Genomic DNA, 18985 nt, shown 5'->3' with positions numbered 1-18985 from the left:
ATTCTGCAAACTACCATAAAGTCTTATTTCCAAGATTTTATTAACATTAATACTTATTAATTACGCAAAGTACTTGATAAAGTGCTAAGACATTAAAATCTCTAATTCCTATTACTCAGACATTTACCCTGTGTCCCAGCAGTAAGTTAAACCAGATGCCATATTATCCTTTATTGGGGGAAGATGCAAACAGACTGGCTCAGCTTAGCCTGGTGGGGATCATTCTAAAGTGATGTTACCTGTTCCCAATACCAGTGGGTAAACAAGGGGTGTGCTGAGCAGGGGGACAGAATGAAGAAACCAGACCATTTTTCAGTTCTTAAGTTTGATCTTCTCCACATGGTTTCATTCATTTATGAAAAATATGATACATTCGAAGACCACACATACTCAAATGTGTTACAAAAGTCAGACAGAATTTTTTTGGGTACTCCTTACTGCTCTTCTTCATGCCTGAGGATAACTGATCAGACATACTGCGTGCCCCCGTGTACGTAGCTCTGAGGGGACTATAGAGTGAGGATCAGATACCGTCTTGCCCTCAGGAACTTAAAATCCTCTACCCAGGGAGTCTCCCATCCTCTGTGCTCCTCCCTCTTGCCCTGCATTGGCATCATGTGTCTGGTTCCCTACCTTGTACTCCTGTGTGGCATCGTCCAGTGGCACGACGGTGTGGGCCCGGTGGGTGTGGGAAATTGCACATATCAAACACACTGCCTCCTGGTCCTCATAGCAGAAGAGGCTGAGGGCTTCATGGTGCTGGGGGCAGAGGCTCTCATCTCGGATCTTCCGCTTGACGGCCTGGAGCTGCTTGGCAATTTCCACCATGCTGCCCAGCTGTCGATTAGGTCGGAGACTGCGGTAGCGGGACGTCTTTCGACATACAGGACAAGGGAAGTCCCTCTCTAGGTCCTCCCACCAGCGAGTGATGCAAGCTTTGCAGAAGTTGTGCCCACACTCAATGATGACAGGCTCCTTCAGATACTCCAGGCACACAGAGCAACTTGCCTCCACCTGTAAGTTCTCCAGAGCTGCAGCTGTGGAGGCTGCAGAGGCCCCGGCCTCTAACAGGCTTGTCTCTGCCATTATTTAACTTGAGGTTAGGACGGGAGAAGAGAAAAAAAAAATGTTAGTTGGAGGTTTAGTTTTTTTTGCATCCCTGGCCTGACAGTTACCCCCATGTTAAATCCTAACTCCAGATTTAGCCCCATCATAGTATTTTACATCTTCTCTTCCACTACATCAACCTCTTTTGTTTCTCCATTTCCAAAACTTGTGACTCCCAGCCATCAATTTTTTCTCTTCAGCAAAATGACACACAACCCTCAATCTCTTGTCTTTTACCACTGCTTTCTCTTGCTAGAAACAGAGGCTTCCTTCAACTCTGAGTACTTCTCCTGATCCAGGTTCATTCCACTTGTATCTCAGAACCTATAGTTTCAGACCAATGTATTCCTAGTGTGACATCTTCTTCTAATAGATGAGAAAAGAGTATGGGAAAGCGAAGAGTGCCAAAGCATTAATTAAGATTTCTTAAATTGAGTATATTTTAAAGTTTAATATTACAGAAGAGTTTTACTACAATAGCCCATTGGAGCCTAAGCTTGATTCTCTGCCACTGTTCTCTCAGTCTTTCAAAGGGTAATAAATAGAATGAGTTAGGCAAGGGTGACAACCTCTTCTTTTCAGAAAGTTTGAAATTATTCTTCCTTTTATCAGGCTAGCCTAGAGAAAGTGTGCCCTTTTCTTGGAATGAAATTATTCATACAACTCATTTCTATTTGTGTGCATCTGGACATCTGGAACTGCTGAAAAGTTATAAATTCATGGCAACTAAAGAGTCTATTACTGAGCCCAGGGCAATAATTTTTTGAAGAGAGAGCTGACAAGTCTATTTTAAGTATTCAGCAGTGACTGGAGTCTTTTGAAATAGTTATCAATAACTAACTCCTTGGATGTACTGTACCTCCAACTAATAGGTTCTGGAGTGGTTGGGAATTAAGAGAGAGAAAAGTAAAGAGGCAATCAAAAACTTCTAATGAAGCCTCAAAAGAATTGGAAATGCATCTAAGAGATTTATAAAGTAGAAGGCTGGTCCTCTATTCCATCCTTAAAACATCACCACTTTTATCCATGAAATAGTTGATTTCTCCATCCCCTTAACCCCCCTCCCTAAGGGATCCAACAGAAGGAAATTTAGTAAGTCTATGTGTTGAGAGAGAAGTGGCCATGTAATGAGTTGGGTTAACAATGATTATTCCTGTATATGTTGACGGCACACGTGAAAAGTGTTTAATTTGGAGTAGGAACTGACAGCTTATTTGGACCTGAATTTCCTCCCTCAACCAGGAGAGTTCAGTCAGATGATTTTTCTCTACCTCTGGGAATCCAACTTTGACGAGTAATCTTTCCCTTTCCCTAATCTTCTAGAAATTAGGTGGTCTCCTCACCTGGGGTGAGTTGAACTGTATGCAGAGTTAGGGGGCAGAATGGATCTAGACTAGCAAAGAAGTAGTGTGGAAGAGAAATGGGGAAAGGTTAGGGAGGTATGGGGAGAGGACTTGGAGCTACAGCACTAGTTAAGCCTTCGGTGTCTCTGGGTTGGTCATTTTTCCCCCTCTATTCCTCGTGTCTCAGTATAAGGGCAAACTTCAAAGCTGTCCTCATTTTGTTTCTACCACTGTCGGGGGTCCCACCTTGCGACCCTTTCCTGAGCGTGGTCCACAACTCGGTCCCACCCCCGTCTCCATCTTCTCCCGCCAGATCTGGCGCAGGGGGACTGGAGTGCGGGGAGAGGAAACGTCGCTGTTGGCAGGGAGGGAGGGATGCGCGTCCAGGTGAGGAGGAGGTGTGACGTGAAGGTGGGATGCCCGCCGCTATGACGCAGCCGAGAGCCGCGGTGACGGCGTAAGAGTTTCACCCGGGGAGGCGAGCGGCAGCGGGACGGGGGAACGGCGGGGTAGCCAAGCAACGCCGGACGCGCTGACGTCGCCGGGGCGGCAAAACGTCCGCCCGGGCCCGAGGCGGGCGGAGGCAGCTGTGGTTACGTGCGGGGGGCCGGTGACGCAGTCGCGGGGCGCTAGGACGCGGCGTGCGGAGCCGGTCAGCGGGGGCAGGCCCCAAGGCCCCGGCGCGGCGGCGGGACAGCACCTACCTTCCCGGCTTCGGGTCCGGGAGTGCGGGGCGCAGAGCCGCCGGAGCGCTGCCTCCCTCCTTCCTCCTCCCCCCGCCCCCGCCCCGCAGCGCGACACACAATACTCGCCGGAAGCGGAAGCCGCGCCGAGAGGCTCGTGTCAGTGGAACCCCGGGTGTCGGCGGGCGACCGCGGGAGGGCCTAGCGGCGCCTGCGGAACAAGGAGAAGGCGGGGGGCCGGAGGGGAGAACCAGCAGGAGGAATGAAGGGCGAGAAGAGACCCGGAGGGGCAGGTGGCTGAAATGCAGTCGTCCAGGTGACCCGAGGAATCCTCTGGAGAAAGAGGGCCGCGCATGCGCGTGGCGGAGCACTGAAGCCCATTGCCCACAGGGCGCCTACGGGCGGCGGGGCAGGCGGGCCCGTCCCGCCCAGGGTGTGGACCCGGGCTCTGACTCGGCTCGGGCTGGTCCCGGTTGGGGCTGGGAGCCGCCGGGGGCGGGGCAAGGGCGGGTTGCGGACATTGAGCTACACTGCTCCTCTCTCCAGGGTAGTCCCGGGAGAAGGTGGCTCGCCGAGTCGGCGGCCAATTACGTGGTGGACCTGCGGGTCTCAGCTGGCACGTCACTTCCGACAAGTTGAGTTTAAGCCTTTTAACGTTAAAGGATTAGCTCAGTTTTCCCTGCCGTGGGCTTCGGATGCTTGGTCACCTTGTCCTTGCTAGGCGAGCTTTACGGAAATGATCTACCTCCTCCGATGGAGTGGGAGCCCCGAAAGAGCTGGTACTGTGACTCTGCTGCTCACCTTTGTGTCCTCAGCTCCTCGCTTGGTGCCCAACCGCAGCGAGCGCGCAGTGAGCACCCGTTCTGGGTGCGAGCCAATCCCGTCTTTTTCCAGTTTTGTGGCTTTGGCTTGAGTTTCTCCGCAAGAGCAGATGGTGGTTTTGCGGCGACTCCGGACTCCTGCGTTATAGCCTCCTTACTTTCCTCTCCTGTTGCTGGAAGCTTCGCAGGCTTGTGACTTTGGAGGACGAGGGCGAGATGATGAGGAAGAGTCGGTGGACAGAGGTGTGATGAGACTGGGAGGAGGTGCTGAGTTGAGTTGATGGAGCTGGGGAGGAGTGGATGCTGGGTAAAGGGGTGATGGGACTGGGGAGAAGTTGGGGCTGGGGAAAGGTGTGCTGCGGCTGGGCAGGAGTTAGTGCTAAGAGTAGACACTGCTGGTTGAAAACGCAGCTTGCCGCGCCTTCTCTCTGCCAACACTTGGCATACAGAATGCTAACCTAAAGAAATGAACAAATTTTGGTGTACCCTTCGAGGTGAAATGGCCCAATGGCCCAACTTGTACCTGTGTAAGTTGTGATGCTGTTTACAAACACTGTGCAGTATTTAACCTCTCATCCTGGGAGCCAGGAACTATTTATTTGCAGAAAATATCTCATGTGGGAGGTATAAAGATTTAGGGTCAGGCATGCTAAATACAGCTGGTCTGCTTTTTCTTCACTGTTCTTTGCTTTTTGTTCACTCTTTTTCAGTAGCAGTGATTTGAAGAGGATTAAGCTTGATAAAATTACATTTATTAACTTTTTTTCCCCTCATTGTTATTTGACTATTGGGAATTTTAGCAGCAGTACTGTTTCTAGTTCATGGACTGCCTCATTCTAAGGTAGGGTAGTTTGAAAGCCACAAATTGGGCGGTCAGCCTCTTTATCCTTACATTATAGGGAGCATGGTGAGGTTTGGTTCTGGTTATGATTTGTAACTTTTAAGGTGTTGGCTAGCACTTCATTCTGGCTTTCTGTTTGTAGGTGGCCAGGGGTGTGGTAATATTAAGCAAATTTCCAGGAGGAAGTGCATTTCTGAGGAGTATGAAGAATGTGGTGGCCTGGAGACTAATAGATTATTAAGATGACTTTATGTTCAATATGGAAGGAAAGAGGGGAGAATGTCTAGGTAAAACTATAAAATTATGAAGGGCATGTACTATGTCATAGAACAGGGTTTGGCAAACCTTCCCTGTAAGGAGCCAAATAGGACATATTTTTGGCTTTGTTGCCTGTACTCAATTCTGTCTTTGTAGTATGAAAATAGCGTTAGACTATACTAAATGAGTGAGCGTTGCTGTAATTTGAATTTCATATAAATTCTTCACTTGCCTTGAAATTTTATTCTCCTTTTGATTTTACCCCCAGTCATTTAAAAATGTAAACACATATCTTAGGTTGTGGGCTGTACAAGCACAGGTAGCAGACCATAGTTCGCTGACCCCTGACATAGAACAGTAATGAAGTACCCAGTATTTTTCAAGAGAGAATGCCTGGGAAAGTGGGTGAACACAATGCTATGATCTCTTATTTCCATCTGTCTATATGATAACACACAAAATAATAATAAAGGAAATTTGAAATCTTAACACAAATTTGTTATGACCTGTGAAACTTGGTTGGCTGAGATTTATGAATATACTAAGATACAAATACATTTTTTAAACAAGGAAAGGTATTCGTTGTCTAAAATTAAACGAGATTGTAGTTCAGAAGAGGTGGAATAACACTGAATTGTGACGTTGATTTATATCAACAAGGGATTTCCAACATAGGAATATGCAAAAATGAGTAATAGTAATATGAAAGATAATTTAAAAAATTTAAATATACACTTTAATATTGTTTTTATATCAGTAAAAGATATATCTGATATATCTTTTATATCAGAAGATATCTTGGAACCACTGAGTCACATAGAGGAAAAGGATGTATTAGCAGTGCAGGTAGAAAACTGGTTGAGGTCAGATATGAGATATGGTAGGTTGGGGAGGGAGAGGGTTCAACAGTCCAGACTTCCGAAATTCTTCCTCAGAAGAAGGCAAAGCATCTAATTTTCCCCCACCATTTTTTTAAATTATAAAGAATTTAAACTGCAGAAAGACGGTCGTCAGTCTTTTTACACTTTACACTGTGATTTTTTTTTTTAATTTTATTTTTGTTTGTTTTTTTTGCCGTACGCGGGCCTCTCACCGCTGCGGCCTCTCCCGTTGTGGAGCACAGGCTCCGGACGCGCAGGCTCGGCGGCCGTGGCTCACGGGCCCAGCCGCTCCGCGGCATGTGGGATCTTCCCAGACCGGGGCACGAACCCGCGCCCCCTGCATCGGCAGGCGGACTCCCAACCACCGCGCCACCAGGGAAGCCCTACACTGTGCTTTTTATACTTTATACTGGCTGTCTATTATCTTTCCAATTCAGTAACATTGGAACTACCTTGTTCTTTTTCAAGTCTATATCACTGCCTCATTATGTAGATGTATAATTTATTCAGCCATTTTGTTTAGAGAAAACATTTAGGGTTTTTCCAAGTCTTATTAAATAAAGGCTGTAGTGAACATTCTTGTACATATATCCTTTTCCCTCAGTTTTATTGTGATATAACTGACGTATAACACTGTGTTAGTTCAGGGTGTACAACGTAATGATTTGCTATATTTGCCCATATGTCTTTTTTGTTTTTTTTAACTTCTCAATAAGGAATGTGTCTTTTATTTTTTTTGAATTTTATTTAATTAATTTTTTTAAACAGCGGGTTCTTATTAGTTATCCATTTTATACATATTAGTGTATACATGTTAATCCCAATCTCCCAGTTCATCCCAACACCACCACCCTGCCCCCCGCCACTCTCCCTCCTTGGTGTCCATACCTTTGTTCTCTACATCTGTGTCTATTTCTGCCTGCAAACTGGTTCATCTGTACCATTTTTCTAGGTTCCACATATATGCGTTAATATACGGTATTTGTTTTTCTCTTTCTGACTTACTTCACTCTGTATAACAGTCTCTACATCCATCTACTTCACTACAGATGATCCAATTTCGTTCCTTTTAATGGCTGAGTAATATTCCATTGTATATATGTACCACATCTTCTTTATCCATGTGACTGTAGATGGGCATTTAGGTTGCTTCCATGACCTAGCTATTGTAAATAGTAATGCAATGAACATTGGGGTGCATGTGTCTTTTTGAGTTATGGTTTTCTCTTGAGTATATGCCCAGTAGTGGGATTGTTGGGTCATATGGTAGTTCTATTTTTAGTTTTTTTAAGGAACCTCCATACTGTTCTCCATAGTGGCTGTATCAATTTACATTCCCACCAACAGTGCAGGGGGGTTCCCTTTTCTCCACACCCTCTACAGCATTTGTTTGTAGATTTTCTGATGATGCCAATTCTAACTGGTGTGAGATGATACCTCATTGTAGTTTTGACTTGCATTTCTCTAATAGTGATGTTGAGCAGCTTTTCATGTGCTTCTTGGCCATCCGTATGTCTTCTTTGGAGAAATGTCTATTTAGGTCTTCTGCCCATTTTTTGATTGGGTTGTTTGGTTTTTTTTTTACATTGAGCTGCATGAGCTGTTTAAATATTTTGGAGATTAATCCTTTGTCCGTTGATTCATTTGCAGATATTTTCTCCCATTCTGAGGGTTGTCCTTTCATCTTGTTTGTAGTTTCCTTTGCTTTGCAAAAGCTTTTAAGTTTCATTAGGTCCCATATTTCTATTTTTGTTTTTATTTCCGTTACTCTAGGAGGTGGATCAAAAAAGATCTTGCTGTGATTTATGCCAAAGAGTGTTCTTCCTACGTTTTCCTCTAAGAGTTTTACAGTGTCCGGTCTTACATTTAGGTCTCTACTCCATTTTGAGTTTATTTTTGTGTATGGTGTTAGGGAGTATTCTAATTTCATTCTTTTACATGTAGCTGTCCAGTTTTCCCAGCACCACTTATTGAAGAGACTGTCTTTTCTCCATTATATATCCTTGCCTCCTTTGTCATGGGTTAGTTGACTACAGGTGCATGGATTTATCTCTGGGCTTTCTATTCTGTTCCATTGATCTATATTTCTGTTTTTGTGCCAGTACCATATTGTCTTTTTTTTCTTTTTCATTTTATTTTTATTTATTTATTATTTTTGGCTTCGTTGGGTCTTCATTGCTGCACGCAGGCTTTCTTTAGTTGTGGCGAGCGGGAGCTACTCTTCTTTGCAGTGTGTGGGATTCTCATTGCAGTGGCCTCTCTTGTTGTGGAGCACGGGCTCTAGGTGTGCGGGCTTCAGTAGTTGTGGCTCATGGGCTCTAGAACACAGGCTCAGTAGTTGTGGCGCACGGGCTGAGTTGCTCTGTGGTATGTGGGACCTTCCCGGACCAGACCTCGAACCCGTGTCCCCTGCATTGGCAGGCAGATTATTAACCACTGCGCCACCAGGGAAGCCCTATCATATTGTCTTGATTACTGTAGCTTTGTAGTATAGTCTGAAGTCAGGGAGTCTGATTCTTCCAGCTCCGTTTTTTTTCCCTCAAGACTGCTTTGGCTATTCGGGGTCTTTTGTCTCTCCATACAAATTTTAAGATTTTTTTGTTCTAGTTCTGTAAAAAATGCCACTGGTAATTTGATAGGGATTGCATTGAATCTGTAGATTGCTTTGGGTAGTATAGTCATTTTCACGATATTGATTCTTCCAATCCAAGAACGTGGTATATCTCTCCATCTGTTGGTATCATCTTTAATTTCTTTCATCAGTGTCTTATAGTTTTCTGCATACACGTCTTTTGTCTCCCTAGGTAGGTTTATTCCTAGGTATTTTATTCTTTTTGTTGCAATGGTAAATGGGAGTGTTTCCTTAATTTCTCTTTCAGATTTTTGATCATTAGTGTATAGGAATGCAAGAGATTTCTGTGCATGAATTTTGTATCCTGTAACTTTACCAAATTCATTGATTAGCTCTAGTAGTTTTCTGGTGGCATCATTAGGATTATCTATGTATAGTATCATGTCATCTGCAAACAGTGACAGTTTTACTTTTTCTTTTCCAATTTGTATTCCTCTTATTTCTTTTTCTTCTCTGATTGCTGTGGCTAGGACTTCCAAAATATGTTGAATAATAGTGGCGAGAGTGGACATGCTCATCTTTTTCCTGATCTTAGAGGAAATGCCTTCAGTTTTTCACCATTGAGAATGATGTTTGCTATGGGTTTATCGTATATGGTCTTTATTACGTTGAGGTAGGTTCCCTCTATGCCCACTTTCTGGAGAGTTTTTATCGTAAAGGGTGTTGTGCTGAATTTTGTCAGAAGCTTTTTCTGCATCTATTGAGATGATCATATGGTTTTATTCTTCAGTTTGTTAATATGGTGTATCACATTGATTAATTTGCATATATTGAAGAATCCTTGCATCACTGGGATAAATCCCACTTATTCATGGTGTATGATCCTTTTAATGTGTTGTTGGATTCTGTTTGCTAGTATTTTGTTGAGAATTTTTGCATCTATATTCATCAGTGATATTCGTCTGTAATTTTCTTTTTTTGTTGTATCTTTGTCTGGTTTTGGTATCAGGGTGATGGTGGCCTCATAGAATGAGTTTGGGAGTCTTCCTTCCTCTGCAATTTTTTGGAAGAGTTTGAGAAGGATGAGTGTTAGCTCTTCTCTAAGTGTTTGATAGAATTCACATATGAAGCCATCTGGTCCTGGACTTTTGTTTGTTGGAAGATTTTTTTTTTTTTTTTGTGGTACGTGGGCCTCTCACTGTTGTGGCCTCTTGTTGCGGAGCACAGGCTCCGGACACGCAGGCTCAGTGCCCATGGCTCACGGACCTAGCTGCTCTGCGGCATGTGGGATCTTCCCGGACCAGGGCACGAACCCATGTCCCCTGCATTGACAGGCGGACTCTCAACCACTGTGCCACCAGGGAAGCCCTGTTGGAAGATTTTTAATCACAGTTTCAATGTCCTTACTTGTGATTGGTATGTTCATATTTTCTATTTCTTCTTGGTTCAGTCTTGGAAGGTTATACCTTTCTAAGAATTTGTCCATTTCTTCTAGGTTGTCCATTTTATTGGCATAGAGTTGCTTGTAGTAGTCTCTTATGACACTTTCTATTTCTGCGGTGTCTGTTGCAACTTCTTCTTTTTCATTTCTAATTTTGTTGATTTGAGTCCTCTCCCTCCTTTTCTTGATGAGTCTGGCTAAAGGTTTATCAATTTTGTTTATCTTCTCAAAGAACCAGTTTTATTGATCTTTGCTATTGTTTTCTTTGTTTCTATTTCATTTGTTTCTGCTCTGATCTTTATGATTTCTTTCCTTCTGCTAACTTTGGGTTTTGTTTGTTCTACTTTCTCTGGTTCTTTCAGGTGTAGGAACCTAAGATTGTTTATTTGAGATTTTTCTTGTTTCTTGAGGTAGGATTGTATTGCTATAAACTTCCCTCTTAGAGCTGCTTTTTCTGCATCCCATAGGTTTTGGATCATCATGTTTTCGTTGTCATTTGTCTCTAGGTATTTTTTGATTTCCTCTTTGATTTCTTCAGTGATCTCTTGGTTATTTAGTAACACATTGTTTAGCCTCCATGTGCTTGTTTTTTAATGTTTTTTTCCCTGTAATTGATTTCTAATACAATTAGAAACTGCTTGATATGATTTCAGTTTTCTTAAATTTACTGAGGCTTGGGCTTCCCTGGTGGCACAGTGGTTGAGAGTCTGCCTGCCGATGCAGGGGATGCGGGTTCGTGCCCTGGTCCAGGAAGATCCCACATGCCACGGAGCGGCTGGACCAGTGAGCCATGGCCGCTGAGCCTGTGCGTCCGGAGCCTGTGCTCCGCAACAGGAGAGACCACAACAGTGAGTGGCCTGCATACTGCAAAAAAAAAAAAAAAAAAAAAAAATTTACTGAGGCTTGATTTGTGACCCAAGATGTGATCTGTCCCGGAGAAGGTTCCGTGTGCACTTGAGAAGAAAGTGTAATCTGCCGTTTTTGGATGGAATGTCCCATAAATACTACTTAAATCTATCTGATCTATTGTGTCATTTAAAGCTTGTGTTTCCTTATAATTTTCTGTTTGGATGATCTGTCCATTGGTGTAAATGAGGTGTTAAAGGCCCCCACTATTATTGTGTTACTGTCGATTCCCTCTTTTATAGCTGTTAGCAGTTGCCTTATGTATATATATATGTGTGTGTGTATATACGTATATATATATATATATATATATATATATATATATGTAATTGTTATACTTTCTTTTTGGATTGATCCCTTGATCATTATGTAGTGTCCTTCCTTGTCTCTTGCATCATTCTTTATTTTAAAGTCTATTTTATATGAGTATTGCTACTCCAGCTTTCTTTTGATTTCCATTTGCATGGATATCAAATGGAATTTCCATTTCCATCCCCTCACTTTCAGAGTGTATGTGTCCCTAGGTCTGAAGTGGGTCTCTTGTAGACAGCATATATACGGGTCTTGTTTTTGTATCCATTCAGCGAGCCTGTGTCTTTTGGTTGGAGCATTTAATCCATTCACATTTAAGGTAATTATTGATATGTATGTTCCTTTTACCATTTTCTTAATTGTTATGGGTTTGTTTTTGTAGGTCCTTTTCTTCTCTTATGTTTCCCACTTAGAGAAGTTCCTTTTGCATTAGTTGTAGAGCTGGTTTGGTGGCGCTGAATTCTCTTAGGTTTTGCTTGTCTGTAAAGCTTTTGATTTCTCCGTTGAATCTGAATGAGATCCTTCCCAGGTAGAGTAATGTTGGTTGTAGGTTCTTCCCTTTTATCACTTTAAATATATCATGCCACTTCCTTCTGGCTTGTAGAGTTTCTGCTGAGAAATCAGCTGTTAACCTTATGGGAGTTTCCTTGTAAGTTATTTGTTGTTTTTCCCTTGTTGCCTTCAATAATTTTTTTTGTCTTTATTTTTTGTCAATTTGATTACTGTGTGTCTCAGCATGTTTCTCCTTGGGTTTATCCTGCCTGGGACTCTCTGTGCTTCCTGGTCTTGTGTGGCTATTTCCTTTCCCATGTTAGGGAAGTTTTCGACTATAATCTCTTCAAATATTTTCTCGGGTCCTTTCTCTCTCTCTTCTCCTTCTGGGACCCCTATAATGCGAATGTTGTTGCATTTAATGTTGTCCCAGAGGCCTCTTAGGCTGTCTTCATTTCTTTTCATTCTTTTTTCTTTATTCTGTTCTGTGGCAGTGAATTCCATCATTCTGTCTTCCAGGTCACTTACCTGTTCTTCTGCCTCAGTTATTCTGCTATTGATTCCTTCTAGTGTAGTTTTCATTTCAGTTATTGTATTTTTCATCTCTGTTTGTTCTTCTTTGTCTTTGTTAAACATTTCTTGTATATTCTCGATCTTGGCCTCCATTCTTCTTCCAAGGTCCTGGATCATCTTCCCTATCATTATTCTGAATTCTTTTTCTGGAAGGTTGCCTATCTCCATTTCATTTAGTTGTTTTGCTGGGGTTTTATCTTGTTCCTTCATCTGGTAAAAAGTCCTCTGCCTTTTCATTTTGTCTATCTTTCTGTGAATGTGGTTTTTCTTCCATAGGTTTCAGAATTGTAGTTCTTCTGGCTTCTGCTCTGCACGTATGTCTTTAAATTTTCATACCATCTGTATTAGTAGGACAGATTCCTGGAAACTGAGCTGCTGAGTCAAAAGGCACGGAAATTTAAAATTCTAATTGTCTTCTAGTTTCCTTCGCATAAGGTTGTACCGATTCCTGCCCACACCAGCATGTTATGAGATAGTCTCTTTGCTTACAGTAGAGCCAGTGTTGACACTTCCATATTTAAAAATTTTTGCTAATTATTTTCATTAAAAAATTTTAATGATTGCATAACAGGTCTTGTTCTGCAGGTGACATACATTGTCCAACCTTTATTAGCAGATGGGCATTTACTTAGTTTTCTGTTGTTACTTAGTTTCCTTTCTTTTGCCTTAGTTTCCTCTTTATTTTATTTTATTTTGCTGCTACATAAGTAGTGTTAGACTAAAGATTCTCTGAACATTTGTCCTTATGTGCTAGTGGATTCATTACTGTGAAAACAGTTCTGGGGTTGAAGGGTATTATTTACAGTCAGCTCTCTGTATCCGTGGGTTCTGTATCTGTAGGTTCTCCATCTGTGGATACAGAGGGCTGCCATTTTTTAGAAGGGACTTGAGCATCAGTGGATTTTGGTATCTGTGCGGAACAAGTGTAGTACTAATTTTTATGCATATTTCATTACTGCATTTTAAAAAAAATTTTAAATTTTGGTTGTGCTGGGTCTTTGTTGCTGCATGTGGGCTTTCTTTAGTTGCGGCGAGCAGGGGCTACTCTTCGTTGTGGTGTGTGGGCTTCTCATTGTGGTGGCTTCTCTTGTTGCAGAGCATGGGCTCTAGGTGTGTGGGCTGCAGTAGTTGCGGTAGTAGTAGGCGGATTCTTAATCACTGCGCCACCAGGGAAGCCCCCTTACTGCTTTTTAAGAAGGCTGTTATTCTTTACATTTACCTTGGCAGCAGTGTATGAACTTTCCCCTTTCCCACATCCCTAGGAGAGAGTTATTATCTGCTTTTATTTTCTTCTGGCCAGTAAAAAATGTCTTGGTTATTTGAATTACACTTTTTCTTACTTAGTAATTTTGAATATCTTTTTGTTGTTATTTGTTTGTTTGTTATTGGGATTTGTTTTCTGTGCATTTCCAATCCTGTCTTTTGCCTGTTTTTCCTGTTGGGTTGACTGTCTTTTGCTTATCAATTTATACATACATACATACACACACATGACACACTGTCCTCATTAAGAAATCTAGCCTGACCCTCAGATTCTAATTTACTTCCCTAGGTTTTCTTACAGTGTTTTTTATTTTTTACATTTAAGCCTTTATCTCTGTTTTTAAAAATATGATGTAAAGGGATGATCTTTATTTTCTCTAGAGCAGTGCTGTCCAGTAGAAATAAAATGCAAGATACTTATGTAATTTTAAGTCAAAGCTGCATTAAAAAAAGTAAAAAGAAAAAAAAAAAAGTAAAAAGAAACAAGTGAAATTAATCGTAATAATATATTTTATTTTACCAACTTAACCCATTATATCAAAAATATTTTTACATGTAATCCATTTTAAGCAATTATTAGTGGTATATTTTATGTTTTCTCAGACTAAGTCTTTGAAATCCAATGTATATTTTACACTCATCAAATCTCAATTCTAGACTAGGTGCATTTTAGGTGCTCAGTGGCCACATGTGGCTAGTGGTTACTGTTGAATAGCATGCATTAGTTGTGCTAGCTACATTTATTAAATAATCATCCTCTTTTCATTGAATTAAACTATCACACTTGTCATATCTGAAATTCTTTCATAGTGAGATCTGTTTCTGGATTTTTGATTCTATATTCTAATCTTCTATTTATCTCTTCTTAACACCAACACCATAGATTTTATTTCATTGATTTTATAGTATTTTCTGAAATCTAGACAGGCAAGTCTCTCTTTCCTGTTATTTTTATACTTTTTCTTAGATGTTTTTGGACATGTATTCCGTATACACTCTGAAATCATTTTTTACTGTTCCCTCCCGTCAAAGAAAAAGAGAAAAACCTATTGTGATTCTAAACGGAAAAACATTAAATGTATAATTTAATTTGGGTATTGTTGGCATTTTTTATGTGTCTTCCCAGCCAAGAATGTGGTTTGCTTTCCATTTATTTAGGTCTTATTTTATTTCTTCAATAAGATCTTCATTTTTTAAAAAAAAAATTATTTAATTTTGGCTGTGCTGGTCTTTGTTGCTGTGCACAGGCTTTCTCTAGTTCCTGCAAGCGGGGGCTACTCTTCATTGTGGTGCGCGAGTTTCTCACTGTGGTGGCTTCTTTGTTGCAGAGCTCGGGCTCTAGGTGAGCGGATTTCAGTAGTTGTGGCACACGGGCTCAGTAGTTGTGGCTTGTGGGCTCTAGAGCGCAGGCTCAGTAGTTGTGGCACATGGGCTTAGTTGCTCCACGGCATGTGGGATCTTCCCAGACCAGGGCTCAAACCCGTGTCCCCTGCATTGGCAGGTGGATTCTTGACCACTGTGCCACCAGGGAAGTCCCAAGATCTTCATTTTTAAAAAACAGATTAATTTAGCATTTTTTTTGGCTGTTATGAATTTTTGGCTGTTTTTTTGGCTGTTACCATTTTTTTGGCTGTTTCTGATAAGCATACCAGGTGCTTCATTGCTTGGATAAAGAAGTAAGAAATAATTGATATTTGACTATTTCTCATATCTAGACCCCCATCACAATCTCTTACTAGTAGTAGTAAATTTTTAATTATAGAGTTCATTTAAATATTAACTGGCACTCCATGTTTTCATAGGTTTCCCCAGACAGTTCTTGTGCATTTGGCCAGAGAAGCTCATTTGAGATCTGCTAATCTGTATGCTAAAGTTTCTCAAAATTTGTTTCTGGCTTATATGTCTCTCCTGAAACTCACACATCTGGAGTTCAACATGTATGAACTGAGATTTTTCCCTCTCACTCTTTCACAACTAATGTGTTACTGAGTTCCAGGAATTCTTCTTAACTGCTGCCCTTTTCTCCCTCCCTAGAGTATCAAAGAATTTGTAGATATTTTAAAAAACTACTGCAGAGATTAAAGGGTCTCAATTTATAGAGCCTTCAGAAGTAAATTTCCCTGCCCTTTACATCACCTGTGAAGGTGCTCTTTTGGTTTGAATTGCTCAGTCATTCTGTTGCTCTCACTAGTACCCCTTTCCATGTGCTAATACAGTTACTAGCATTGATATCTATCCTTTTCTGTCTGAGAAGATAAAAAAATCCTAAATGCTAGGGCACATAGAAGGAAACCATGTACTGGGAGGGGGTTATGTATTAGTTTCCTAGCGTTGCTATAACAAGGTATCACAAACTGGTGGCTTAAAAGAACAAAATTTATTTTCTCACAGTTCTGGAGGAAGACTGAAATCAAGGTGTTGGTCAGGTTGATTGCTTCTGGAGGCTTTGAGGGAGAATATGTTCCATGCCTCTCTCCTAGCTTCTTGTGGTGGCCGGCAATCCTTTGTGTTTCTTGGCAGTCTCTCTCTCCACTGTCACATGGTGTTCTCGTTGTGTGTCTGTGTGTCTGTGTCCGTGTCCAAAATTCCTTCTTCTAAAAAGAACATCAGTCATTGGATTAATGCCCACCTTAATCCAGTATGCTCTCATTTTAACTTGATTACATTTACAAAGACCCTATTTCCAAATAAGATTGCATTCTGAGGTTCCTAGTGGACATGAATCTTGGGGGGACACTATTCAACCCAATATAGGGTATAAATTTTAAATTTCACTGGTGTCTGTAGACACTTCACCAGAGAGAAATTTCCATGACACTGCAATATCCAGATGTCCTTGATGTAGACATTGAGTTGGTCAGTGGACTAGTCAGATTGTAGAACCATGGCTGCTACTTGTTCATATGCAAATATTTGGTTACGGGAAGCTAAGAGAATTAGTACTAAGTAGGAGAAGTTGAAAATAGTAACTGGCATGAAGATGATTTTTCTAACCACTTTTACGTATGCTCTCATTGTCAGCTGAGCCTGGGAAATTTGCCACTTTTGATCATCTGACTCTGTGTCGTGATACCACCTTGCTTGATTACTTGGTGCCAAGGGGATCATACCAGAGGTCATCCCTGGTATTCTTTGGTCTGTAGGCAAAGCCTTTTTTCAAATCACACAAGTGCAAGATGTGCTTATCTAAGTGGCACTTCAGTAGAGGAATCATGGGATTGTCAAGCTCTCCTCCACTCCCCTTACTTGATATGCATAGAAGAGGCAATTTTACCTCCAGGAAAGATTGCAGAATTTGGTTTTCTTGATTCTCAAGCTGGCTCTATTTTAGGGAGGGGATCAAAAGGAGAAGTGGCTGCTCCTAGTACAGTGAGTATGTAGTAGGTATTCTATAAATGTTTGTTGAATTAAGGAATCTTTTTCTCATAGGGGTAGCTGTTGGCATAATACATAGCTAATATTTATCTATATAGTGCTTTGTCTCCTTTGACTTCCACAACATTAGTATGTGGAAGGTTTTATTACTCCAGCTCTTCCCACTGCCAAATTATCATCCATCAGAACTAAGTTATTGTTATTTGTAGTTCCCTAAATCTAGTGCCCTATTTCACAGCTTGATGCCTTTGTTTTCCTGGATTCCTCCTAATCTTGCTCCCACCTCCAAGTTGTTAATATTTTTCTTTGCAAAACTTCTGTACTTTTATAGTGTTCTTGAACTATCGATTTTTTTTTTTTTTGCGGTACACGGGCCTCACACTGCCGTGGCCTCTCCCGCTGTGGAGCACAGGCTCCGGACACGCAGGCTCAGCGGCCATGGCTCACAGGTCCAGCTGCTTCATGGCATGTGGGATCCTCCCGGACCAGGGCATGAACCCGTGTCCCTTGCATCAGCAGGCGGACTCTCAACCACTGCGCCACCAGGGAAGCCCCTATTGATGTTTTTATATCTGTCCTCCACTGGACTAGGAACTACTTGAGAGCAGAAATTGTCTTTGTTTTCCCATTGCTTCACAGTGTCTGACACACAGGAAGCCTTAGCTCAAAGAAGGAGATCAAGGCTTGGAATGAATGAGTAATTTGCCTGAGGTCACACAGCTGGTGTATGGCAGAGCCAGAGGAGAATCTAAATCCTTAACCACTCAACAACTATAAAGAAGAAAACACTGCACGGGTGTCAGGAGACCCAAGGACTAACCTTGAGTTGGCAGCTCTTGTGTTATCCTACCTAGGTGAGATTCTTTACCTTTATGGTATCAGTATTTCATTTCTTGTTTGTAATGCTCTTTTTAGGACCATCAACCAAAGGTTCTTTTTGTATGCATTTCTTCCAAGGAAATTGAAAAAGTCTCAATTCCCTATAGATTCCTTTTAAGATAAGTCGCTGAAGAGAACTGTTGGCTATAATGAAGGTATGAAGAATTTCCTTTTCTGGCTCAAGAGTATCCCTCCTATGAGGAGTTCAGACTAGGTGCTCTATAGGGCCCTTTTGGATTTTATATTCCAAGTCTTTCTACCTCACCTGAATGCTCTCCATTGATGACTACCCTTTATTCTTTCTTTCCCTCATCTTCATGTTGAGATGGAACGTTTCCTCAGGAGCAACCACCTTTTGCTCTCCATGGTCCTGAAAAGATGTCTCTGGGCTTCCTGAAAGTTTCTGTTTCCCAAATGCAAATTTGAGTTTTGATTGGTTCTTGAAGAAAAAGAAGATGGCAGATGATCTGCTAATGACTTACTGGAAAACACAGGAGAATGAAAGGCACTACCCAGGTGGTAGAGTCAGATCTTCTGTTATTTTGCATTTTTCCATCTCTCCCTCTTTCTTTTGGCTGCCTCAGTGAGTCCAACTCTGCTTCTCTTGTTGCTGAGGTCTCAGACTTTATGATTTACTCTAGAGGTGCTGGCATAACTGAGCTCAGATTTAGGATTAAGGAGATTAGGACTGGAGAAGGATTAGGTAGGTTCCAGAGGCTGATGGGTTTATCTGTCAGAGAGACTTCAGGAGCTCTGTATCTCTCACACTCAGACCTTTGTCCGCCCTGGGAGTGTTGTCACTGATCATGCCCTCATTCACTTCAGTGAATCCCTGAGGAGCTAGAATGTCCTCCCTCCCATCCTAAGAATTCTACTGCTTAGGAAGTGACCCAAAAGTGATAGCCTCTAAAGTCCTCTCCCTGTTCCCATAGAGCACCACAGAAAGATTCCAGGTGGAGATCCTGACCCTTAGGATGTGAAACTACTGGAATGAGATTTTTTTTCTTTCTTTTTTCTTTTTAAAGGGCATTTTCTTTGCTGTTGATATCTAGTGCTTCACTGCTATGTTAATTATGTTGTAATTCCTCTCCTGTATCCCTCCCATTTAATTAATTGCCAGTTTCTGACATTTCTAAACACCTTAGCTGTCCCCTCCTTCCTTTTCCACTTTGACTGTCCTATTTCAGGCACTTCCTATACTGTGGCAACTGACTCCCTACCTTTATCTGAGCATTTGG

At 41.7% G+C, this 18985-nt stretch overlaps 1 protein-coding gene and 1 long non-coding RNA gene across 4 annotated transcripts in view; one reads left to right on the top strand and one right to left on the bottom strand.

Moving 5' to 3' along the window:
* Positions 1-4217, bottom strand: part of LOC111170681 (E3 ubiquitin-protein ligase TRIM39) — a 33189-nt gene extending 28972 nt beyond the window's left edge. Inside the window, exons 1-3 of one of the 3 annotated variants that reach the window (XM_022566155.3) lie at positions 3935-4217; positions 2697-3466; positions 634-1093 (exon numbers count right to left, since the gene is read on the bottom strand). In XM_022566155.3, the coding sequence (XP_022421863.1) occupies positions 634-1086 (453 nt within the window). In that variant the 5' untranslated portion in view covers positions 1087-1093; positions 2697-3466; positions 3935-4217. Of the gene's footprint in view, positions 1-633; positions 3467-3934 lie in introns of all 3 variants that reach the window. The other 2 variants (XM_022566154.3, XM_089918510.1) reach the window with 2 other exon arrangements.
* The window catches only part of LOC115802018 (uncharacterized), a 48874-nt gene continuing 32104 nt past the window's right edge, over positions 2216-18985 (top strand). Inside the window, exon 1 of the long non-coding RNA XR_016394573.1 lies at positions 2216-17722. This is a non-coding gene — a long non-coding RNA (uncharacterized LOC115802018). The remainder of the gene's footprint in view (positions 17723-18985) is intronic.

This window comes from Delphinapterus leucas, chromosome 10 (assembly GCF_059928025.1).
Source record: "Delphinapterus leucas isolate spDelLeu-1000000601 "Yukka" chromosome 10, BTC_Dleu_Yukka2, whole genome shotgun sequence".
NCBI lineage: Eukaryota > Metazoa > Chordata > Mammalia > Artiodactyla > Monodontidae > Delphinapterus > Delphinapterus leucas.
The sequence above is the reverse complement of the archived record's forward strand: the minus strand, read 5'-3'. Positions and strand labels throughout refer to the sequence as shown.